General features: G+C 35.8%; 1 protein-coding gene across 2 annotated transcripts in view; it reads left to right on the forward strand.

Moving 5' to 3' along the window:
• Positions 1 to 26,832, forward strand: part of IPO11 (importin 11) — a 251,868-nt gene that overhangs the window by 115,697 nt on the left and 109,339 nt on the right. For both annotated transcript variants that reach the window (XM_008579583.1, XM_008579584.1), the window contains exons 23-26: positions 12,806 to 12,885; positions 13,327 to 13,407; positions 19,640 to 19,735; positions 20,431 to 20,544. In XM_008579583.1, the coding sequence (XP_008577805.1) occupies positions 12,806 to 12,885; positions 13,327 to 13,407; positions 19,640 to 19,735; positions 20,431 to 20,544 (371 nt within the window). The remainder of the gene's footprint in view (positions 1 to 12,805; positions 12,886 to 13,326; positions 13,408 to 19,639; positions 19,736 to 20,430; positions 20,545 to 26,832) is intronic.

Consider the following 26,832-nt stretch of genomic DNA (forward strand, 5'->3'; position numbering starts at 1 on the left):
CACCCGCCCCTGGCCCAGCCGGTGAGCGGGAACCGGTCTGTATGTGGGATCCGAACCCTCGGCGGGAGCGCCTCTGCACTCCCAAGCGGCACACTGTAGCAGTGCGCCAACGGACCGGCCCCCGAAGCTGTATGTTTTTAAGCATCACTTCTTTGATACGTGAAACCAGAGTACTGGGTACTGTCCTAGAAGTGGGCTCTTAGTTTCTTTAACGCTTCTTGGGTGATATCTAATGAGATTATTTTTCCAATCTGAACATGTATTTTGATGATAATTAATAATAATAAGTCAACATTTTTCTGTTACATACCAGCTACCATTCTCAAGTATGTAATAGCTTAAAGACTTTTTAAATGATATTTTGTTTATAGAGTTGTTTTGTGTGGGAGTTTACCAGGGCACATTCACACCTAATCTCGTGGAGTATTTAACAGTTACATAGAGTACAATTTACTGTCCTTTATTTTTTTTCAATCTGCAAAATATTACCTTTTTATTTATTTATTTATTTTTTCTTTTCCATGACCGGTAAGGGGATTGCAACCCTTGGTGTGGTTTCACCCACACCGCGCTCATGCCAGTGAGCGCACCGGCCATCCCTATATAGGATCCGAACCCACGACGGGAGCGCTGCTGCGCTCCCAGCACCGTACTCTCCCAAGTGAGCCACAGGACCGGCCCAAAATATTACCTTTTTAAAAATTGCTTATTTATAAACTGTATTGTAAAAATTATTTAAGTTTTTCTCCTTTCAAGGATCACATTCTTCAAGACTAAGGCGTGAAGCATCTTTAATTCTTTCATTAGATCTTTGAATGTACTAACTGAATAGTTTGATATTATCATAAATGTATATTTAGACAAGAAAACACTAGGGAAAAAGGCATAATTATTATGGCAATATCTGAAGACTTTTGTCTGAAAACTTATTCGTACTGAGAAATTTTATCAGATGCAAAAACATTACTGAAGTATGACACACTGGAAGAGTAGACTCACCGTTTGAAAATATCAGCAAATATGAACTAACATGCAATTTTAACTGACCTAAAAAACATTTTCTTCTTATTTATTGGATGACCATGGTGACTAGATAATGTGATTAGTCCTTCATGTTTTCTCTGAGTTTTTTTTGTTGTATCCCGTTCCTCAGTATAGGATGAGATAACCAAAGTAATCATTTGTTTTGCAGAAAGAGCCATTTACTATTTATTGCCTAGCATCTCCATAAAAGAGGGAAAACTCCCAAAGACGAAGTCAGCGGCACTAGGCCAGTCACTTATTGCTTGTCTCCTAAGAAAAGTTTTGTCTTTCTGTCATCATAACGAAAAAGAATAGGAAATGCCCTTTTAACATCCCTTTACTCTCTGGTAAAGGCCTTTTTAGTTTTATTCTACCTAACTTGGAGATCACATACAGTACCATTCTGGGTAATCTACCTACTTCTTTATACTTGATCTAGGAGTGGAATCGTCAGCCAGATCCATTATCAACTTTGTCATGAACAGGATTCAGCAACTTTCACATATGGATGACTTTACATGGTGGTCTCACTTCACCTTTGTATTCCACCCCAAATTCAGCATTCTGGCCTCTACAATGTATAATTCCCTTATAGCAGTGGGAGAGAGAGTATTGGTAGCTGAAAAGGAGAGATTTAAACAAAAAGTACAGCACTAGCCTTACTATACAGTATGACACTGTTTTCAGTTTGCGTTTAAGAAGAGATATAAACAAAAAGCATAGGACTAACCTTACTATAACTGTATGACACTATTTTTAGTTTAGCTTTAGGTAAGTGCTCTAGTGTAGTTTTACCATAGAAAGCTTTGCAGTTGGTGCATAGTTCTTATCAAGTCAGTAGGGACTTTTATGTGTTTAGAACAACGTCTGGCATGTAGTAAGCAACATTTAACTGTTTTGCTGTTATGTTTATTACTGCTAGGGCTATTACTACTATTACTATTAAAATAACAGCTATTTTAAAAGAAAAAGTATCCAACTATCTACTGGCTCTGTAGGGTTTGTTACTTAACAGAATCAAGAACTAATGAAATTTCAACCTTATGATAATGGATATTTGACTTAAACTTTTTTAATTTTCAAAGATTTAAAAAAATCTATATTTTATAAAAACTATCAGTAGTAGGTGATGTAGATACTATTGAATTATTTATTTCTGACTTCTTTTTAATAAAAATTATGTATAATTTGTTTATTAATCATGGTATGTGTATTCACATCAGTAATAGGAAGAAATTCCATCTGTGCATGTTTAGTATATCTCCACATCAGTATTACATTTATTTTTGAGTATCTCACAACTAATTGATATTGATATGTAAGTTTTTGCATATACATTCTTTCAGATAAGTTTTTTTTTAATTCAATTTTTATTTATATTTATTTTTGTGGGATACAGTGTGTTCTTTCAATACATGCATATACTGCACAATGATTCACTTAGGGTAGATAGCATAGTTTTGTCCCCATTAGTTTACCCCTTATCTTCCTCCCATCCCCACCCCTTCCAGACTCTGCTAACCATTATTCTATTCTCTACTTTAAAAAAAAGAAAAAAAAAAAAAAACACACTAAGATTAATATCCTTATTGCAAAAAGAACTCTTAAAAATGAATTAGAAAAATCTAAGGTGAAATTTGGTGAAGGACATGAGCACATAAGTCACACATACAAAGTAATACACGTGGTTAATAAGTATCTTCTAGGATCTGGTTGTGGGCAGGGTTAGGGTCCACAGCCCCTATCTCCCAGGACCCCCTGGGCGTCGGGCTGGCTTCTCTTGCTGGCTTGGTTATGCTACAGTGGTGGCGGGGGTGGAGCTAGAGCCCACTGCCCCCATCTCCCAGAACCCCCAAGGCCTTGGGCTGGTTTCTGGAGCTGGTTTGCATGTGCTGTGGCAGCAGCAGGGGTGGGGATAGGGCCCATGGCCTGCATCTCCCAGGACCTCAGATAAGTTTTTAAATTTATTTTTACATTTACAGCCAGAATATTTATTTTAATCTTTTAAGAGTATAGATCAAAATGAATACTCAGTTTTGGTATCATTTGTAACATATTCCTTCTTATTAAATCAGTGATTTTTAACAGTTTATTTAATGAATATGATTGCTATTATTTTTTCTAGGTAGAAATAAAGCTACTGGCAGGAAGTTTTCCATTTTTCGTTTTTTTAAATTTAAATTTAAAAAAATTTTTTATTTTAACTTCTCAATATACATTGTAGTTGATTCTTGTGACCCTTTACCTTTTCCTCTTTCCCCCTTCTCATCATATCTGTTCACTTGTCTTAACAAGTTCAAGGAAATGTTGTGATTGCTATGTCTTCTTCCCCCCAACACTTTATGTGTTTGTGTTTTTATTTATTTATTTATTTTTAACTTCCACAAATAAGTGAGAACATGTGGTATTTTTCTTTCTGTGCCTGATTTATTTCACTTAATATAAATTTCTCTAAGTCCATCCATGTTGTTGCAAATAGTAGTCTTTTTTATAGCAGAGTAGAATTCCATTGTGTAGATATACTACAGTTTCTTTGACCACTCATCTGATGATGGACATTTGGACTGGTTCCAACTCTAAGTAGTGCTGCAGTGAACATTGGAGAACAGGTATCCCTTTGACATGATGATTTCCATTCCTCTGGGTGTATTCCCAGGAGTGGAATAGCTGGTTCATATGGTAGATCTATCTGTAATAGTTTGAGGAACCTTCGTAGTATTTTCCATAATGGCTGCACCATTTTGCAGTCCCAGCAACAGTGTGTATGAGTTCCTTTTTCTCCGCAACCTCACCAGCATTTATCATTCTCAGTCTTTGGGATATTAGCCATCCTAACTGGAGTGAGATGGTATCTCAAAGTGGTTTTGATTTGCCTTTCCCGAATGCTGAGTGATGTTGAGTATTTTTTCATGTGTGTATGGCCATTTGTATATCTTCCTTTGAGAAATGCCTATTCAGCTCCTTTGCCCATTTTGTAATTGGGTTATTTATTTTTTTGCTGTAAAGTTGTTTGAGTTCCTTGTATATTCTGAATATTAATCCTTTGTTAGATGTATATTTTGCAAATATTTTCTCCCACTTTGTTGGTTGTCTTTTCACTCTATTAATTGTTTCTTTTGCTGTGCAAAAGCTTTTAGTTTGATATAATCCCATTTGTTTATTTTTCCTTTAGTTGCCTGTGCTTTTGGGGTCATATTCATGAAGTCTGTACCCACTCCTACTTCCTGGAGTGTTTCCCCTATGTTCTCTTTAAGGAGTTTTATTGTTTCAGGATGTATATTTAATTCTTTAATCCATTTTGAATTGATTTTGGTATATGGTGAGAGGTATGGGTCTAGTTTCATTCTCCTGTATGTGAATATCCAGTTTTCCCAGCACCATTTATTGAAGAGGTAGTCTCTTTCCCAGTGTGTGGACTTGGTGCCTTTGTCAAACATCAGATGGTTGTAAGTATATGGGTTGATTTCTGGGTTCTCTGGTCTATTCCATTGATCTGTGTGTCTATTTTTATGCCAGTACCATGCTGTTTTGGTTATTATTGCTTTGTAGTATAGTTTGAAGTCAGGTAGTGTTGTGCCTCCAGTTTTATTTTTTTTGCTCAGGATTGCTTTGGCTATGTGCAGTCTTTTGTTATTCCATATAAATGTCTGGATAGTTTTTTCCATTTCTGAGAAAGATGTCATTGGAATTTTGATTGGGATTGCATTGAATCTATAGATCACTTTGGGTAATATGGACATTTTCACAATGTTAATTCTTCCAGTCCAAGAGCATGGGATATCTTTCCATCTTCTTTTGTCCTCTAATTTCTCTCAACAGTGATTTGCAGTTCTCTTCATAGAGATTTTTCACATCCTTGGTTAACTTTATTCCTAAGTATCATTATTATTATTATTATTATTTTGGTGGCTATTGTAAATGGGCTAGCTTTCTTGATTTCTTTTTCTTCATGTTCACTGTTAGAGTGTAGAAATTCTTGGGCCGGCCCATGGCTCACTCGGGAGAGTGCGGTGCTGATAACACCAAGGCCCCGGGTTTGGATCCCATATAGGGATGGCCGGTTCGCTCACTGGCTGAGCATGGTGCTGACAACACCAATCCAAGGGTTAAGATCCCCTTACCGGTCATCTTTAAAAAAAAAAAAAAAAAAAAAGAAATTCTACTGATTTTTGATTTTTGTGTGTTAATTTTGTATCCTGCAACTTTGCTGAAATCATTTATCAACTGTAAGAGTTTTTTTGTAGAGGCTTTAGGCTGTTCAATATATAGCATCATATCATCTGCAAACAGGGACAGTTTGACTTCATTTTTTCCAATCTGTATGCCCTTTATTCCCTTTGCTTATCTGATTGCTCTGGCTAGTACTTCCAACACTGTATTGAATAGGAGTGGTGAGAGTGGGCATCCTTGTCTAGTTCCTGTTTTAAAGGGAAACGCCCATTCAGGATGATATTGGCAGTGGGCTTATCATATATGGCTTTAATTGTGTTGAGATACTTTCCATCTATACCTAACTTGTAGAGAGTCTTTATCATGAACAAATGTTGAATTTTGTGAAGTGATTTTATAGCATCAGTAGAGATGATCACATGTTTGTTGTTTTTGCTTCTATTGATGTGGTGTATCACATTTATTGATTTGTGTATGTTGAACCAACCTTGCATCCCTGGGATGAATCCCACTTGATCATTGTGTATAGTTTTGTGTATGTGTTGTTGTATTCTGTTAGCTAGTCTTTTATTGAGGATTTTTGCATCTATATTCATCAAGGATATTGGCCTGTAGTTTTCTTTTTTTGATGTATCTTTGGTTTTATTATCAGGGTGATGTTTGCCTCATAGAAAGAGTTTGGAAGAATGGCCTCTGTTTCAGTCTTTTGGAATAGTTTGTAGAGAATTGGTATTGGTTCCTCTTTGAGGTTTTGTAGAACTCTGCAGTTAGGGATGGCCTGTGGCTCACTTGGGAGAGTGTTGTGTTGATAACACCAAGGCCAAGGGTTCAGATCCCTATATTGGAATGGCCGGTTAGCCTGGTGCTGACAACACCAAGTTAAGGGTTAAGATCCCCTTACCGTTCATCTTTTAAAAAAATCCAAAAAGCAAAAAACTCTGCAGTGAACCTGTCTGGTCTTGGGTTTTTCTTTGTTTGGAGACTTCTGATACTAGCTTCAATCTCTTTTATTGTTATTGGTCTGTTCAGATTTTCTGTATCTTCTTGGTTCAGTTCTGGTAGTCTATGTGTCCAAAAATTTATCCATTTCCTTCACATTTATAAATTTGTTGGCATGTAGTTGTTTATAGTAGTCTCTAATGATTCCTTGTATTTCTGAGGTATCAGTTGTAATGTCACCTTTTTCATTTCTAATTTTTGTTATTTGCGTCTTCTCTCTTTTTTTCTTAGCCTTGCTAAAGTTTTGTCAATTTTGTTTATCTTTTTAGAAAATCAACTTTTTGTTTCATTGATCTTTTGTATTGTTTTTTAAGTTTCTATTTCATTTAGTTCTGCTCTGATCTTAATTATTTCTTTCTGTCTACTAACTTTTTGGGTTTGGATTGTTCTTGTTTTTCTGTTTCTCTAAGGTGAAGTGTTAGGTTGTTTATTTGCCATGTTTCCATTCTTCTGAAGTGAGCATTTAATGTGATAAATTTCCCCTTTAGTACTGCTTTTGCAGTATTCCACAGGTTTTAGTATGATGTGTCATTATTTTCATTAGTTTCAAGAAATGTTTTGATTTCCTGTTTAATTTCTTCTTGGACTTATGTGTCATTAAGTAGAATGTTGTTTAATTTCCATGTGTTTGTATAGTTTCCAGAATTTTGTTTGAAATTGATTTCTAATTTTAATCCATTGTGATCTGAAAAAATACATGGAATAATTCTAATTTTTTTGAATTTGTTGAGACTTGATTTGCGACCTAACATGTGCTCTATCCTGGAGAATGTTCCATGAGCTGATGAGAAGAATGAATATTCTGAGGTTGTTGGATGGAATGTTCTGTAGATATGCCAAGTCCAATTGGTCTAAAGTGTTGTGTAGATCTTTTGTTTCTCTATTGATTTTTTGCCTAGACGATCTGTCCATTGTTGAGAGTGGGGTGTTTAGGTCCACTGCTATTATGGTGTTAGTGTCTATCTCATTCTTTACATCTAATAGTGTTTGCATTATAAATTTGGCTGCTCCAATGTTGGGTGTGTATATATTTGTGATTGTTATGTCTTCTTGATGGATAGATCCTTTTATCATTATGTAGTTGCCTTCTTTATCTCTTTTTATGGTTTTTGGTTTAAAGTCTATTTTATGTGATATAAGAATAGCTACTCCAGCTCATTTTTCATTTCTGTTTGCATGGTATATCTTTTTGCATACTTTCACTCTTAGCCTATGTATATCTTTACAGGTGAGGTGAGTCTGTTGAAGGCAGCATATTGTTGGGTCCATCTTTTTAATCCAGTTTGTCTGTGTCTTTTGAGTGGAAAATTTAATCCCTTTACATTTAGAGTTATTATTGAAAAGTCTTGATTTACTCCTAGCATTTTATTGATATTTGTTTAGATGTCTTAAGTATCTTTTGTTCTATTCTTTCTGATTTTCTCTTTGTCCTCTGTGTTTGTTGGTTTCTTGTGGTGGTAAATAAAGTACTTTTTCTGTTTATTGTTAGCATTTTTGTTTTACTGGTAGGTTTTGTTCTTTCTTGAGTATTCATGGCAGTGATGGTTGTTTTTCAGGTATGAAACCCAGTATTCCCTTGAGAATTTCTCGTAAGGCTTGTTGTGTGGTGGTGACCTCCTGCAGTTTTTGTCTGAGAAATATACTTTTTGTCCTTCATTTTGGAAGGATAGCCTTGCTGGGTAAAGTATTCTTGGCTGGCAATTTTTGTCCTTTAGTATTTTGAATATATCATTCCATTCTTTTCTTGGTTTTAGGGTTTCTGATTAAAAGTCTGATATTAGTGTGATTGGGACTCCCTTCTAGGTGAATTGTCGCTTATCTCTTGCAGCTTTTAAGATTCTCTCTCTCTGTCTTTTGAGTTCTGCCAGTTTGACTGTATCATGTCTTGGAGATGACCTTTTCAGGTTAAAATGTTTGGGAATCTTTGGGCCTCCTGAATCTGAAGATCTGTGACTTTCCCTATATCTGGAAAGTTTTCTGCTATTATTTCGTTCAATATGTTTTCAATGCCATTTCCTTTTTCCTCCCCTTCTGGAATACCCGTGATTGAGATATTTGAGCACTTACCATTGTCTGTTCTCTCTCTTAGATTTTCTTAAGTTTTTAAAATTCTTTTTTCTGTTCTGCCTGTGTTAATTCAAACAGCCTGTCTTCAAGGTCAGAAATTCTCTCTTTTGGGGCCGGCCCGGTGGTGCACTGGATAAGTGCGCCGCTTGGGAAGCGCGGCGGCGCTCCCGCCCGAGGGTTCGGATCCCACATACAGACCGGTTCCCGCTCACTGGCTGGGCGAGGCGTGGGAGCAGCGCCGAGGGTTGCGATCCCGTTGCCGGTCCCCGGTCCGGTACGGGGGCAACACTGAGGGTTGTGATCCGTTGCCGGACACGGAAAAAGACAAAAAGACAAAAAAAAAAAAGAAAAAAGAAAAAAAAAAAAAAAAAGAAAAAAGAAAAAAAAAAAAAAAAAGAAAAAAGAAAAAAAAAAAAAAAAAGAAAAAAGAAAAAAAAAAAAAAAAAGAAAAAAGAAAAAAAAAAAAAAAAAGAAAAAAGAAAAAAAAAAGAAATTCTCTCTTTTGCTCATTCTAGCCTACTGGTTAGACTCTTGGGTTTTTTATATTGCTGAATAAATCGTTCAGTTCCACAAGCTCTGCTGCATTCTTTTTCAGGGCACTGGTTTCTTTGTACATTTCTTCTTTCAGGTCCTGTATGTTTTTTCTCATTTCAGTTTGTTGTCAAACTGAGTTTTCCTGTATCTCATTTAGTTTTCTTAGAATTGTTACTTGAAATTCCTTGTCAGTCATTTCAAGGACTTCCTGTTTTATAGGATCTAGAGCTTGAAAGTTATTATTTTCCTTTGGTAGTGATATACTATCTTGATTTTTCATATTTCTCGTATCTTTCCTTTGCTGTTTAGTCATTTAGGCAGGGCGTATCAGGGTCCACTCATTCCACCCAGATGTCTGGCCTGGATCCTGAAGGGACTGCCAATTCTGGGCCGTAGGGACTGGCCTGGGCTGGGCGTCTTGCGATGCCTGCCTGTTCTGGCACAGCTGGCTTGGGGTGTGTTGGTCCAGTGGCTCTCAGGCCTCTCTTGGCAGCAAGGACTGACCTGGGCTGGAAGTCCTGCAGTGCCTGCCTGTTCTGGCGCACGTGACTCAGGGCGTGGACCCGGCAGCTTTCGGGCTTCTCTGGGCGGCAGGGACTGGCCTGGTCCCTCAGCATCTGCCTTTTCTGGCATGGCGGGGACTGGCCTGTGCTGGGGGTCCCTCCGCATCAGCCTGTTCTGGCGTGGCTGTCTCAGGGCGTGTGGGCCCGGCGGCTCTCAGGCCTCTCTGCATATTGAGGACTGGCCTGTGCTAGGGGTTCCATGGCACCTGCCTGTTCTGGCACGGCTGCCTCGGGGCATGTGGTCCCGGCGGCTCTCGGGCCTCTTTAGGCGGTGGGGACTGACCTGGGCTGTAGGTCCCGCGGCTCCTGACTGTTCTGGCTTGGCTGAGTAGGTGTGTGTTGGCCCTGTGGCTCTCAGGCCTCTCTGCACAGCGGGCATTGGCTTGGGCTGGGGGTCCCGCAGTGCACGGCTCCTGCTGGTTCCTATGCAGCTCTTTTGCCTCTTGTTGTTGCTTCTTAATAGTTGCAAATTGGTTGATTTGTGGGAGAGAGTGACGCTAGGAACTGTCTCCTCTGCCATCTTGACCGGAAAATGGAAGTGTTTCCCACTTTAATTTAAATTATATATATTACCAACAATATTGAACACTTTAAGTTAATGATTTTTAGTATATGTTGATTAAAAAGTGTTAATAAATCCAAGGCTAAAATTTATTTTATGTATTTTTTCCTAAATGTAAGTAGGACCTGAGAAATTTTAAGTAGAATCAGAGACTATAAGTAATTCTATTGATTTAGTTCTAATGGCTATTTTCTCTTTAAATCTGTTTTATAGTGTTAAGTTATAGTATTCTCATTATTTAAAATGTGAACATCTGACTGGCTCTTGTGCATGTCATAAATGCCAAGCTAATCTAATGTTCCTTGAATGATAAAAGTTTTTTTTATTTTGCTGGTAGCTTCCTTATCTAATTTGGAAGAGACTTTTTCCTACCTGACTTCACCTGATATAGGCTATCTTACATTTTAGCTTTCATATATTGTCAGAATTTAAAGTAAGAGAAAAAACTATTACAGTTGCATTTGCAAAAAGAAAGCATTAAAGAGTCATATGGTAAACATTAAGTAGATTCCTATTAACTTTCTCTAATATAATTCAATAATTTATTCATTCCCTCTCCCCTTTACAGAAATTTAAAGGAATATATAAAACGTAAAGTGAAAATACAAATTAAAATTAGGAGCAAAAGAATAGAGAAAACCAAAGGGGAGCAGATTATAAAATATAATCAGACTAATAGATATAAATTATATTTGCACAGGGCATAACAAGATACTTTGATGGGCCGCAGGTTTACCTCAGAGCTCTCTAGCAGTCTATGAAAAAAATAATACATAATCGCTAAACCAAGGGTTTTCAATCTTGGCTCTGTTTACATTTTGATCCAAGTGATTCTTTGTTGTGGGGGGTTTTCTGTGTGTTGTAGGCTGTTTAATAATACCCTTGCCTTTACCTATTAGATGCTAGTGGTGACAACCAAAAATGTTTCCAGAAATTGCCAAATGTCCTGTAGCGGGCAAAATTGCCTGTGATTGAGAACAATTGACTTGAATTATTCATTGTGTCTGAAAATAAATATACAATGTTATTAATGTATGAATGTATGAATGAAGTACAGTTTCTTCTGGTACCAGGAACAGACAATAAGTGTTCTATAGAGTCTTACTAGGAACTCATGAATGTAGTGAATAATGCTCAGTACCTTAAAATAGATAAATTTATTAATTTTAGAGCTATTTTTAATATCAATATATAATATTTGCTGATGATAACATGGCCAAGAAAATTTGGTAAAAGCTATCCTGGGCATGGCAGCTATCCTGGGCATGGTAGAGGCATGGAAAGCAGTATAAAGTGACCCAGTCACCTGGGTATTTGTATAGATTGACCCAGGAATAGTTTTTAAAATATCTGTAAGAAGAGATGGGCTCTATGATTTTTTAAAATTAATCCTTATTGTTTCTTTCAACATAGATTTTGCTGACATGCCTGGAATGAAGCCAGTCTTATTTTTCACTTAGATATAGACTCTTCTGTCTTATTAATGTTGCTAAACTGCTGTTCATTGTTGGTCTCCAAAAAAGTGTGCACAAGTTCAGACTTTTTCCTTGAGGAGAAAAGGATAATGCGAGTTTTCATAAGGATAACTTTATCCAATAAAAAGGCCTCCTTTATCCTAAGATTTTGTCTTCTGTTAAAAAAAAAAGTACTTAGGTTATTTTTTTTACGTCTTTTATTAGCATAGTAACAAGTTGGTCATTCTCTGTCCTCTTCTCGTTCTCATTTTTTAAAAACTAGTCAAATCCTAAGGAACTAATGCTTTAGAAGACATTTTGAGATAGGGGCAGGACTGTCATTCTTTTTTGGAAATGAATGGAAAATTTGAATAGTGTGTCTTCTTACTTTCCTTAGGATATAAGCTAAATAAGAACTCACTTTTGCCAGAAAAAAAATTTCTTATTTAAATCTGTACTATTGCAAGTGAACAGAATTTCTAAAATGTTTGCAACAAAGAATGGCAAGTTTTAGACATAGATGATATTTAAGGGTCATGTTTTGAGCTGTATAATTATATACAGTCTGTATTTTATTATATCATGTTATTGTATGAGGTGAGGCATGTAAAACTACATCAACATTTGATCATATTTGGGTTTAACAAAATAGTTTCTACTTGGCACTTGAAAAGGAATAGCTGCAGGGCTGGGCGTTTAGGTTAGTAGAGTGTGGTGCTGAAAAGGAATAGCTAGAAACGATATTTTTTTTCCTAATGCTATTCTGGTAATTACATGTTTAAGAACATTTTTTTATGTGTAGGTTTTTATAAGGGTGCAGAATTGGAGAACAAAGGCCAAGGATTTAGAATATCTAAACATAATTTTTTAGAAGGTAATAAATAGGGAATCTTTTTATAAGGAGATACCATATTCAGGGCCAGTGCCGTAACACTCAGTAAATGCTCATTGAGTGAACCCATTTAAGCCAGTGTCAAAATATAATGGTAAAATGATTGTTGCAATTGTTTGCCATACTAGCACTAAAATTTTAGTTTGAAGTGGGTAAAGGGATGGCCGGTTGCTCACTTAGACCATGGTGCTGATAACAGCAAGTGCAAGGGTTTGGATCCCTGTACTGGCCAGCTGCCCCCCCCCCCCCCCCAATAAAAAGGCGTCAGATGGTTATCTAGTTTTTTCTAAAAGAAAAAGAGCTTGTCATTTTTTTCTAAATTATTTTAACTAGTGAAAAGTGAATGAGATAGCATTAAGTTACGGCTTGATGCCAATTTTTAGATAGGTTTCTCTGGATACTAGTAGTCTGAATAGCATTCAGAAAAGGTTTGCAAAGAAGGGTATATAACTTAGTTTTAAATAAAAATGAATCTCTTCATTTAAACCAATTTGAACAGTGAATTAATTTGTCCTTTTTTTGAAATTTAATGTTTTGGCAGAACTAAGTTCAGAAAATCTCAGAACCTGCTTTAAGATCATCAATGGTTATATCTTTTTATCATCAACAGAATTTTTACAGGTATGTTGGAGTAGTTTTTGCATTGTAAGAAATTATGTAGTTACTATTTTGATTATTTCTTGTTTGAAATCAGGAGGTTCTTTTTCAGAATTTAAGATTGGTTTGTTCCTAAAAGGGAGGGAAATGTTGACTGAGCATGCCTCACTGTGGGTCAGATGTGATACATGCAATTTCATTGTTATTTAATGCAGAAAATCCACTGTATAAATAAATATATCATTATGTCTCTATAAAAATCAGTTTATCAATAAACTGTATTTTATTAGGTATAATCTTTTTTCCTTAACTTTTCCTAGAAGTTCTAATTGAAACCTTCTGTGCTTAGAGCTTTGGTATATAATTCTCAAGTAGATTATAATGAGTCTTCCAAAGTGAATTTTATGCCTTTTTGATATTGCAGATATATTCTTATGTATATATTGACCTTTGATTGAATTTCAGACATATGCAGTAGATTTGTGTCAGTCCTTCTGTGAGCTGTTAAAGGAAATTACTACAGAAGGTCAAGTTCAAGTGCTCAAGGTATTGTCATTTTTTTCAACAAATATCTTTATGAGTTTTTCATTCATATTTTGTGAAATTGGACCTTCGTTTGGGTCTGGATGGTTGGCAAGAAGGAGAAGTGTTGATATAATTCTGCACAGGATAGTTTCTTTTAGTAGTATTCAATTGGTTTAATACCTCTGGGCCAGAGGTCATCTCAAATTTGAATGTGAATACAGATCACCTGCAGATCTTGTTAAACTGTAATTTCAGATTTCTAACAGGATCTCAGCTGATTGGAGTACTGCCTATCCTGAGACCTCGCTTCGTGTGGCAAGAATTTAAAAACTTTTAATAAATTGTCCAGACTGGTGGCATCTGATACTTTTTACTTCTTGAGTATGTTAACCTGTTTAGGGGGCAGATTTTTCACTTTATGATTTGGTAGTTTTAATTTGAGTTGGTTATCAAAGTTAGGGTACCAAGTTTGTTGGGATTGTGTATAAATTAAGAACCAGCAGGCTCTAAGATATATTTTATTTTTATATATTATATATATTAAAGATATAAATATATTAGTTAAATGTACATATAAACATTTATGTATAAGTATGTATTCAAGTATATCTTTACATGTATATGTGTGTGTATACAGATGTATATACACATATGTGCTTTATGGGTTTTAGAGAAGGTATAACTATTAAAAGTATCCCTTTTTTTAATTTCTCAGCTATGTTCTCAGTCATATATGAAGGCTGAATTCTGGTGAGGTGAAGTGTTATCATCAAAACAAAGTAGGCTTTATGGTGTGAAAACTATGGCATTGCTTAGATCCTAAAAGCTGTCTGACTTCCTACCAGTAAAATGAAAAAGTGGTTGCCCAAAGAGGTTTATTATAATAAATATAATTAAGTAATCACAATAATTGTAGCAGCAATCCAAAATATAGTTTGTGGGACTAAGTGGGTAAAAGTTTGTGCAGATGGTGAAGTCTTATTTCATATTAACTAATATGATAGCTGTTATGCATCTAATAAGAGTAGTTATCAGTCTGAACTTATTCGAGTATTTAAAAATATTTATCGTGCTGTTCTTCAAAGACACACATGTATGAGTGCCCATACAACGTTCTAGGTATAATGTAAATGTGCATGGTTAATTTGACTTTTAAATTCGTTGCTTTCAGTATCATTTGCTGATTATTCAGTCAGTCACCATATGGGTCAGGGATCAGCAAACTTTTTTGTAAAGCCGGATAGTAAATATTTTTGGCTTTGTGGGCCATATAGCCTTTGTCTCAATTATTGAAGCCTGATGTTATATTATAAATGCAGTCATAGATGATATGTAAATGAATAAGTGTGACTATGTTACAATAGTACTTTATTTACAGAATCATGCAGTGGGTTGGATTTGGCCTGTGGGCATAGTTTGCCAACTCCTGGTATTAGTATTTAGTGCTTTCTTCTAGTAGGCATAGGTGATACAAAAAGCACAGCTCCTGTTTGTAAGTAATTCAGTCTTTTGGGAGGAGAAGACAAGTAAACAGCCAGTCTGTATTTATTGTTAGGTAAATAGTGATTTTGGGATAAGAAGCATCTCTAAATCACCTGGTGAACTTATTGAAAATTTGGGTAGGACATAATTATCTTTTTAAAGTTTACCAGGCGATTTTCATGAGCACTTCCTATTAGGACTCATTGCTAAAGGTTTGCTTATGTTGCTCTGGGAGTTTAGAAGTGGTCATCTAACACAGCATTTTGCAGAGAACTTTTTTTAGGGAGAAGGAGTTGAGATGAGATCTAAGTCTTAAAAGTTGAGTAGGGGGTTAGGGTTGCCAGATAAAACATAGTATTTTTATTTGCTAATTTCAGGCAACTCTAGTGGGGTGAATCAGGCTACTAGTGTTAATTACTGCAAACAAGTGAACAAAACTAAAGTCAGAGAGTATACTGTTAGGATTATCTGTGAGAGTGAGGATGATGGTGTTATTTAAAACATTTTTAGTGTCTGTAAATTGGAGGGACCATACACCAGATTACTGAGGTGTTAAATTATAAATTGATGAGAAAAGTGAGGAGCTTGAGGAGATCATTGAGGACTGTATTAGTTTCCTATGGATGCCATAACAAAGTACCACAACTTGATGGCTTAGAACAAGAGAAATTTATTTATAATATTTATATTAATTATATCATTCAAAATTAAGGTGGTGGCAGGGCCATGCTGTCTCTTAAGGCTCTAAGGGAGAATCTGTTTCAAGCCTTTCTTTTAGCTTCTGGTGATTGCAGGCAGTCATTGGCATTCGTTGGCTTATAGATGCATCACTCTAGAGGTGGAGGAGAAAACAAGAAATTGACACTTCAGATTTAATTCTATTTGAAGAGAAAGTGATTGGTGGTTTGAGAGATCAAAATGAGAGAAAATTGCCATGTAATTTTGATATTTTCTTTATAGATTTTTCTGTGTGTAATTGTGTTTTATCTGTCTCCTCTACTAGATTGTAAGTTTCTCTGTTATACAAAGTTCAGTAAATATGTGCTCTACTTTCTCTGAATACATACATAGTAAGTGATTTGAAAGGCAGGGAATACATAAAGTTTACGTTAAAGTTTTCACATCCAGTAGAAGTGCTGTCCCGAGGGCTAGCCAGTTAGCTTAGTTGGTTAGAGCATGGTGCTACAACACCAAGACCAAGGGAAATACCACCTCAAACATATTAATGGTACATTTGGAATTCTCTCCTTGACCTGTGATTTGGTTCATACACCCAGCTCTGCTACTTATACAGCTCTTGAGTACACTCTGGGCTTCAGTTTTCTCATTAAATAAGTTGTTATCCTAAATGATTTTTAATAATCTGTAACTATGTCATATCTGCAATCCTGTGCCAAATAATAATCCATATATTCTAAGTGATTAAGAAAAGAGATTATTTCTCATATTTAAACATCTCCCAGACCAAAAAAAGCTTTTTGTATGTTTTTTGGCATTGCTGCAACATTATGGTAAAGTAATTGTTGAAAGACAACTTGTTGTGAATTGTTTGGAATGGGCACTGTGAAACTTCTGTCAAAAATGAGGCAAGCCAGCCACCAGAAAAAAAAAAACACAAAAAAATGAGGCAGGTTTTTTGCATGTCTCAAGGATAGTGTTTAGTTCCTTCTTACTACTTGTTTTTAATTATATTCTCACAAAATAGAGGGATATTATAGCATAGCACAGAGTATAAACTGAAGGAAAACTGCCACGGTTAAAATATTGGCTCTGCTACTTCATAGGTGTATGATGTGGGCAAATGATTCTATTTCTCACTTTCCTTGTGTAAAATAGGGATGATAACTATTATGTGGCTATTTCATTTTATAGTCTTCCTTTTGGGGGAAAACAGGCTTATACAGATGTCAGCCAAATAATTTATTTGGTTGCTAAGATCTTTGGCTGTAGCAAACCAAGTTCTACCTCATCCTCTGACCATTTCTTCTGAATAAATGCTTATTTAAAATTTGGGGCCGGCCCGGTGGCGCACTGCTACAGTGCGCCGCTTGGGAAGTGAGGCGGCGCTCCCGCCAAGGGTTCGGATCCCACATACAGACCGGCTGCTCACTGGCTGAGCGAGGAGCGGGGGCAACGCTGAGGGTTGCTGTCCCGTTGCCGGTCCCGGTCCGGTACGGACGCGACACTGAGGGTTGCGATCCGTTGCCGGTCACGAAAAAAGACAAAAAGACAAAAATAAATAAACAAATAAATAAATAATATATTACTTAAATTTACTTTTAAAATTAAGCAGGTGATTTACACGATGATAGTACATTATTATCAAGAACTGTGGATTTCAGCTAGCTCTTTAAAATTAATTGTATTTAATTTTTTTTGCTTTCCAGAATAAGACAATCTTTAAAAAAATTTTTTATTATAGAAAGTTCCAAATTTGTGTACTGTACAATACTCCCCTTATAATTTTAATAGCAAAAATTTATTTTCCCATTTCCTTTCAAGGGGAAAAAGGTGATGTCATCATATGTTCCTCATTGTACCTAATTGTTTTTGGTCAAATGATTCAACATAAGTCAGCCACTGCCTGAATATAGAATAAAATATTTGTAACATTTAATACAAGTTGCAGATTAAGCCAGTATCTGTAAATATACCCGTAGTAAGTCATAACTAGGATGCAAATTCTTGAACTAAAAATTAGGAATCTGGTAATCACATATGTTTAAGACAGTAGTTTTATATAAACATTAGTGTAGCTAAACCTGTGTTTCATTTGAAATCTCAGAAACTGAATTTTATTATATAATAAGTGGACGTTAAATACCAGGAATATACTAGTTACCATGAATAAATTACTTATGTTTTTATGTAAAGGAATATTTTAGGACAGCAGTGCTTTCATTTTTTGCCTGTATTTGAAGGTTGGGAAAACTCTCAAAATTTTTGGCATTTTCCTTTTCTCAGGTTTCTAGTATAGCTATAATAATAGTTTTTAATATTAGCTCATTTTTATTTTTAATATCTCTCGGGTTCTGTTTCTTAATATAGTATGCTATATAATGTTTTTAATATAGCTTTGACGGTTACTATTATACTAATTTCTGACAGTATCTGCAAGGTACTTCTGCATTCTTTGAAGCAAAAAATGTTTTGAAAGTTGGAGAGAGAGACCAGAGTGCCTGCTTTTGGAGCAAATGGTTTAGAGCAAAAATAGACTTTATTGTATTCTGTAACTTGGAACAAGTTATCTCAATGAATATAATCTAAAAAATTCAAATTAAATTGTTAACATTTCTTTAATTTGAAATTTGTCGATCTATACATACCTACCACTTTCAGTTTCGAAATGCTCATTTCTGTCATGGTCATATCAAGCATTATAAAGTCAAATTGATTTCATGAATTATGATAAGGCTTAGGATGACACAAATATTTTTAAGGAATAATTTGTTCTGTAATAATAGCTAATTGCTAGCATTTACTATGTGCTATATGTTTCTAAACATAATAAATATAGTTCATTTAATCCTCATATAAATATATGGCAATAGTACTATTCTCTTCCCCATTTTTACAGATGAGAAGTTAACTCACAAAAAGGTAAATAATTTGTCCAAGATCACACAGCTAGTAAGTATTGGAGCTGGGATATACACATGGCATTCTGACTTCAGTATCCATGCTCTTAACCACTTTGTATGCTGTATAAGCTTAACTCATGAAAATTGAGTCCTAGACACACACTGAAAGCCTGCATATTAACACGGGAGATGTAGAAACAGTCTGTTACAGGTATATTTGGGAAAGGGATGGATTAAAACAAAAGTGAAATGTTCTATTTGTAATAGCCAAAATGCTGATAAAAAATAGATTGTCATAGGTGATTGGATGATTGGAGGTACCACAGCTTATTCTACAATACGTGCAGTACTATGCAGCTTTCAAAAAGGAATGAAGGAGAGATCTCTGTATGTAGCTTTAGAGTGATTTTGCGAATGTAAACAAAGAACAGTGTTTAGAGTTTTCTTCTGTTTAAAGACTGGGACAGTGTTACCAATGAAAGAATAATATTACCAAAGGAAAATGCTGTGAACACTGTTGAAATGATAACAAAGGATTTGGTATGTTACATAAACTTAGTTGGTAAAACAGTTGCAGGGTTTGAGAGGTTAACTTCAATTTTGAAAGAAGTTCTATCATGGGTAAAATGCTATCAAACAGCATCACATGCTGCAGAGAAATCTTTCATGAAAGGAACAGTCAACCGGTGCGGCAAACTTCACTGCTGTCTTATTTTAAGAAATTGCCACATCCACCCCAGCCTTCAACAACTACCACCCCGATCAGTCAGCAGCCGTCAACATCGAAGCATTAAACAACCTCCACCAGTGCTGGCCAGTTAGCTCAGTTGGTTAGAGAGTGGTGCTGATAACACTAAGGTCCAGGGTTCGATCACTGTACTGTCCAGTCACCATAAAAACAACAAAGAAAACTTAAAAGCAACCTCCAGCAGCAAAAAGATTATGGTTTGATGAAGACAAGATGCATAGCTGTCTCTGAATATTAGATACTTTATCTCAAACTGTAGTTTTTAATGGATTGTCTTATAAAAGCTTAACTGGTGTCAGAATATTCCATATCTCATGTACTTTGTAAGTATTCTCAAATTTGATGTGTGCTATTTAATTTAGCACATTGTTTTCTTACCTGTGTTTTGCATGAAGCAATGACTTGCAGTTGAGTATTACCAATGTCTCTTTCTGGTTTTTAGGTTGTGGAAAATGCACTTAAAGTGAACCCAGTGTTAAGCCCGCAAATGTTTCAACCGATTTTACCCTGCGTTTTCAAGGGTATTATAGAAGGGGAGGTAAGATTTTTCTTAAGATTCTAAGGATGGTTGGATTCTAGGATTCTAGTTTTAATTATTCTCCTTCATCAGAAAACCAATTTTTCTTCATTGTTAGATGTAAAGGGATCATTTGGATCATATTAAATTATATTAAGTAAATTTTCAGGGTAGTTCTGTACCTTTGCCTTTTCCTTCTTCACACAGGAAAGTATAGGTTTCGTTTGACACCTCATCTCTTTCACTCATATGCATGTGTATTCACACACAATGACATGAAATAAAGGAATGGTTAGTGCCTTAATTTTAATGCTTGACTATTGAGAATATGAGGAGAAAAAATAGTGCTGGTATTTTTACAGACTGAATGTATGAAACCACTGGTTATTTTCTACATCCAGCCCTTAAATAGATCCATCTACCTATGTATGTTAGGTGCATTCAATAAGCCATTAATACATGTTCTTTCTTTCTCTTTATTGTGTATATGTGTATATATATGAACCATATATAATCCATATAAATATATAGTATATATAATCCACGTAATATGTATATATTTAGTAAATTAGTTAGAACTCAGGCAATATTGGCAGTTCATTCCAAAGAGAAACAATATGAAGAAGAGTTTTGTTATTTTATATCTCTATTGATTGTTTACTATGTCAGTGATTGTTTATAATTGTTATACTTGTACCTTAACACAATTTTTACAGAGGTATCCTGTAGTGATGTCCACATATCTTGGAGTCATGGGTCGAGTCCTACTACAGAACACTAGTTTCTTTTCTTCACTTCTTAATGAGATGGCACATAAATTTAATCAGGAGGTAAGAATCAATATACTTACATTTAAGGAAGTCTTTAACCAAATAAAAATGGAAATAGGTTGATGAAATAATGAGTCTCTGTAGAAGTCCTGTTGTACTATTTAAACCTTTGCATTTTAAATCTTTAATAATTTGTGTTGTTCCAATTATTTAGGATACAAGAAAGAAAAAGAATCTGTAAATGGCAATTGAAACTTTTACGTTTTGTTCTTGTTCAAAATAGGCGATTTTATTCTGCTTAGCTATAGAATAGAATTTTGATTTGTTTATGGTTGCAATTTTTCTTAACTGATATATAATCTGAAACAGGAATATTTTACATATAATCATGTACTGTCTTTGTTTCATTCCTTTAATGAACTTATTTTTAATGCCACGGATTGACCCTGATAGTACTGGGCCGTTTATAGTCCTATCTGGATTAATCACAGGATATGGTAGTATTAAGAGGTAACTTAAGGGATCTCCTGTATTCCAGACATACTCTTTCTTACCTCCACTGTGGAATGACAGTCCAATTTCCCTTTGGTAATCTGGATCAATCACCCCAGTCCACACTATAACTCCTTCTTAGTCTGTTAATTCAGAGGTGTGAGGATCCCAAAGTATCCAAGTGGCAGTCTTAACTTCCAGTTCAGTGGGATCATTGTTGTGACTCCTGGTAGAAGCATTTCTCCCTCTAGAACTGAGACCTCTAGGGCAGCAGAATATAACATCACAGGAATGGGAAGAAAAATTTTGCCAATGGATTATGAAAGGTAATGGTGAGTGGTGCCCCTCCCATTTCCACCCCTTGATTCCTGCACCTGTGAATCCTGGCTGGGAGAAACTGGGAGAAACAGTACCATATATTGAATGCTGATTCAGAGCATATACAGTTTTCTGGAGAACCTTGCTCCAGCCCTGCAAAGTATTGTCACTTGTTACATGGTTACTGGCACTGTAACTGTGACTTCAAAAGGCCATTCCACCATTCTGTAAGCCAGTTGCAGTGAATTCTATGAGCATGAGCCTGTTGCCACACTTCTTTGGCTGTGAAGTGAGATCCTTGGTGTTAGTTTATTTAGTTTTTCCTTAATCCCTAGTGACATGATATTGTCAGTCTTTTTCATTTTAATCATTCTAATGGAAATCTCATTGTGGTTTAATTTGCCTATTTCTGGTAAAGATGTGGCACATCTTTTTTATGTGCTTGCTAGCCATATATATATTTTCTCTGAAGTGCTCTAAAATATTTTGCCAATTTTTGAAGGTGGTTTTGTCTTATTATGAGTTCCTTATACATTCTAGATTCAAGACTTCTAGATTCAAGATATATGTATTTTGAATATTTTTTCTCTAATCTCTAGCTTTCTTTATAATTTTCTGTTTATTTCTAAAAACAGAAGCTCTTTTATCAGTTTACTAATTCATCAATGTTTTTTTCTTTTATGCTTCATGTTTTTTTTGTTTTATCTAAGTCTTTGTTTACCCCAAGGTCATGAAGATTTTCTTCTAGTTTTATAGATTTGTTTTATGACAACGATTCATTTTAAGTTAAATTTTTGTGTATGATGGGAGATAAGGGCCACTGTTTCATATATATGTAAGTAAACACAAATATAATGCATACATATGTATATAAATATATTTTATATGCATACACATATGTTCATATTGGACAGCCATGCATATACACACATGCACATATGTATGTAGTGTGTTTTGTCAAAGAGACTATACTTTTCCCGTTGAATTTCCTTGTCATTTTTGTCAAAAATCAATTGACCATTTGTGTGTGTCTCTATTTTTTGATTCTGTTCTGTTTCATTGATCTAAATTTTTATTTTTATGCTGATATCACACTTTCTTGGTTTCTGTAGCTCTATAGTAGGTCTTGGATTCAGGTGGCATATATCCCTCAACTTTGTTCTTCTTCTTTAGAGCAGTTTTGGCTGTTCTAGGTCCATTATATTTCCATAGAAATTTTAGAATTAGTTTGTCAGTTTCTACAAAAAATTGCCTGCTGGAATGTTGAATGGGATTGTGTTGATCCTGTAGACCAATTTAGGGAGGATTGAAATTTTAGTGATATTGAATCTTCCAATCTATGAACATAGATTTATATTTATGTAGATGTTTTTTAGTGTTCTCAGCAGTGTTTTGTAGTTTTTATTGTACATGTCTTACATTAACAGCAATCCCTTGAACAACATGGGTTTGAACTACCTGGGTTCACTTATACATGGATTTTTTTTTTGCAATAAATATATTGGAAAATTTTTGATTAGTCTAATAGTAGATTATTAGTAGGCTATTAGTAGTTAAATAGTTAACTGTGTTAAGTGGAAGTGTTAACATATCTGTTAGAATTCTTATTTTATTGCAAAGAATTTCAGGTTTTTAAGCTGACAGGTTTGACAAAAACCATAAAAGTAATTGGATATATAAAATGAAAGCGAGGGTACTGTGAAAAAAATGGAAGCTATTATGGAAATGAAGAAATAGGACATAGTATTCCATGAAAACAAAGTACTGTTTCCAAGAAAAATTATGTAATTACGTGGACTAATTTTTTTGATGATAGCTGAATATATTGAATTTTTAGGTTTATTCACTTATTGCATCCTGAAGTTGGCCAGATGATGGTTGTGAAGCTCTGTTTATTTTTTTTATTTTTATTTATCAATATACAATGTAGTTGATTTTCATGTCCCTTTACCAATTCCTCTTTCCCACTTCCCTCTCCACCCCTTCCCCCCATCAACATCATATCTGTTCACTTGTCTTAACCAGTTCAAGGAATCGTTGTGATCATTGTGTCTTTCCCCTCCTCCCCCACCCCCCCGTTTGTTTTTTTGTATATTTATTTATTTTTAGCTCCCACAAATAAGTGAGAACATGTGGTATTTCTCTTTCTGGGCCTGGCTTATTTCATTTAATATAATTTTCGCTAAGTCCATCCATGTTGCTGTGAATGGTAGTATATATATATTTTTTAATAGCAGAGTAGTATTCCATTGTGTAGATATACCACATTTTCCTTACCCACTCATCTGATGATGGATATTTGGGCTGGTTCCAACTCTTGGCTATTGTAAATAGTGCTTTAGTAAACATGAGAGTACAGGTATCCCTTCGACATGATGATTTCCATTCCTTTGGGTATATACCCAGCAGTGGAATACCTGGGTCATATGGTAGATCTATCTGTAATTGTTTGAAGAACCTCCATACCATTTTCCATAAAGGCTGCACCATTTTGCAGTCCCAACAACAGTGTAGGAGGGTTCCTTTTTCTCCACAACCTTGTCAGCATTTATCATTCTCAGTTTTTTGGATATTAGCTATCCTAACTGGAGTGAGATGCTATCTCAGAGTGGTTTTGATTTGCATTTCCTAAATGCTGACTGATGTTGAGCATTTTTTCATGTATCTGTTGGCCATTCATATATCTTCCTTTGAGAAACGCCTCTTCTGCTCCTTTGCCCTAAAGCTTTGTTTATTGAAAGTGAAATAAAACTAGTAAAATTTAACCAACTACTTAAATATGACTTTTTGGATAAATAAATAATTAAATATGCCTTTTGGATGAACTTTAGAGACATTAAAAATTTTGAATCTCTAAATACACTGTACAGTACATAAAAGAGCTAGAAAAGCTTTGAATGTAATTGCAGTTTGCTTAACAGAAGATAAGAGGTTGTTCATGACCATTAACATTAAGAGAAATTACTACATACTGAGACTATAGGTTGCCTAGTGACTATATACTTAGGGAAAATTATTGAAAATACTGGTTGCCATTTTTAAATGTAAAATCTTAAACTCAAATTGTCATTAAGTGGAAAATTTTCTGAAATGTCTTATGTTTCCTTGCTATTTCAAATAATCATCATTTAAAAAATACATAAGAATAGGCCATCTTCATTAGGCTGAGTGTCATAATAAAGAGTAGCAAGGACCAGTTTCCAGTGCGGTGCTGCTCCTAGTCCACTGGCAGTGGAAAGGATCATGGAGAGAGCTGTTATCATTGGTTCAGGCTTATTTCTGTTCATGCAATGCTTTTTTTCTTACCTTTTTCTTTTCCTTTTTTTCACTTTTTATTGTGAAGAGGAAATGTTATTCACAGAGAATTTGGCAAAAAATGTCAAGCCATCATGTTTGAGTTTAGAGACACTAGGGGAGTGAAAGTAAATGCAAAGATATTCAGATTTAAATGGGTACATTTGACTATGAGCACAGTTTTAAAGGACCTCAAAAGTATATTCTGGAATTATAGAAGGCTAGGTAAATGAGATCCAGTAAATTCAGATAGCTTTGAAGCAAGCAAGGATTTTGGTGAAATGTTTGTCTCTTCTAAATACTTGAAAATAGTTGTGAGAGAATAGAGGAAGCCACATTAAGAGTGGTTTTCTATCTTTAGGAAAGGAGCTAGGTTTATTGCAGAAGTTGTCATTGGAACAATTCCTCTTCTAAGAAGTAGTCATTGGAACAGTTCCTCCTCTTTACTCTTCGAAGTCTTTCAGGGTAATTTGTTTATATTAAAGGAGTGATGAAAACTGTTGAAACCTATCACTTAATTTAAAGTTTAGAGCCTTGGGGTATTGAAGAAAGATACGTGTGCTGCAGGGAAATTTACTGGTAAATGACAATATTTGTAGGTCCTTTTTTTCCTTATGTTTTTTCCTTTTTTTACTGAGGGATAGCTTCTTTCTTGGTTTAACAACTGTCCTGGAACCCAGGATGGAGCTTTGGGGATGAGGGTATCTCCACATTTTCGTATTTAAATCATCTGATTTTAATTTGTGTCTCACCTCTCCTTTCCTTCTTGGAGCTTCTCTGATTTCATTTCTCCAGATATTATATGTTTGGACTCCTTCAGGAATTGAGAAGGGGACCTACGTAAGGTTCTAATTGCTGCTTAATACAGATTCTAAGCCAGTTTTGTTCTGAGCTCTGTGCCTCACCCCTGTCTTCTTCTTCTTTTTTTTTTTTCCCTTTTTGTCTTTTTTCGTGACCAGTAATGGGATCGCAACCCTCGGTGTCGTGATTGGCAACGGGATCGCAACCCTCGGTGTCGCGCCCACACTGCGCTCAGCCAGTGAGCGGACCGGTCTCTATATAGGATCCGAACCCTTGGCGGGAACGCCGCCACACTCTACCGAGTGCGCCGCTGGGCCGGCCCGACCCCTGTCTTCTTTGTGACATTATCATTGCAGGGTGTGAGGACCAAATTTGCTTCCATTGGATTGTTATTCCCCTTTGCAGACAGTTTGGTTTCAGAATTTTCTGTTCTGCCAAGTCACTTACGATTCTTCTCTCCACCTGCTGTCTTCCAAAAATTTGTATTTACCCTTTTGTCCCGACCTGCGGGATATTCAACACAGACCCTGGAGGGGGGAGTGGGAATTGGATGGAACAAGAGATGTGAGAAATGGAGACAAGGCAGTATTCTGATCAAGTCTCATTTATTAGCCAGAAGGTCACAGCTTATATAGACAGCAGGAGGGAATCAGATAAGGAAGTATGTAGATGTTTTCTGAGTAAAAGCACAGGGTAAATCGTTCCGGGAAATGGAACATTTCTCAGCTATCTAAAGCAAAGCAGCGGTGATCTATGCCTAGGGCTGTGCAAGCAAGTAAGAAGGAGAAAATGGCGGAAAGGTCACAGCATTTATACCTTTAGTACCAGAGGGCTATTGGCAGGGCTTCATGACCCTGGGCAGGCTATGACTGGGCTCTTTGGCCCCGGACAGGTCTCCCTTTTTTATTTTTTCAAGCCAAGAGAACCTCTCGGGAACTGTGCCTGTCTTAGGTTGGGGTAACCCATCCCGAGCACGGTACCCATCATAGAGATGGGTTGCCATTAATGGCAGCCTTTTGTTTAGGGTGGTGCGGGGGACTTACCCTCTTACCCGTCTTTGGCTATCCAGTTCAGCTCACAGATGCAGCTGTGAATGTAGGTGTTAAGGTGAATGTAGTGGTATATAGGCACCACTTTGTTCTTGCTTTGATAATGGACCTGTATAGGCCTTGCCTGAATAGCCTCAATTTGTTGTTTAACAAAGGCTGTGACTTTATTAAGTAAAAAGGGCCCCAAAGAAAGCAAAAGAAGCAAGCCCACAAGCGGCCCTAAAAAGGGTAAGAGATAAGGCAGGAATCCATTAAGTCCAGTCCAAAGGGGGTTTTCTGCCAGTTGTTTTCTTCTCTATTCTAAGTCGTCTTGTAGTTGTTTGATACGGTCTGGAACTATCCCGGATTTGTTGGCATAGAAGCAGCATCTTTCCTGTAGGGCTAAACAAACACC

This window comes from Galeopterus variegatus, unplaced genomic scaffold (genome assembly GCF_000696425.1).
Source record: "Galeopterus variegatus unplaced genomic scaffold, G_variegatus-3.0.2 Scaffold1916, whole genome shotgun sequence".
In the NCBI taxonomy this organism is placed as follows: Eukaryota; Metazoa; Chordata; class Mammalia; order Dermoptera; family Cynocephalidae; genus Galeopterus; species Galeopterus variegatus.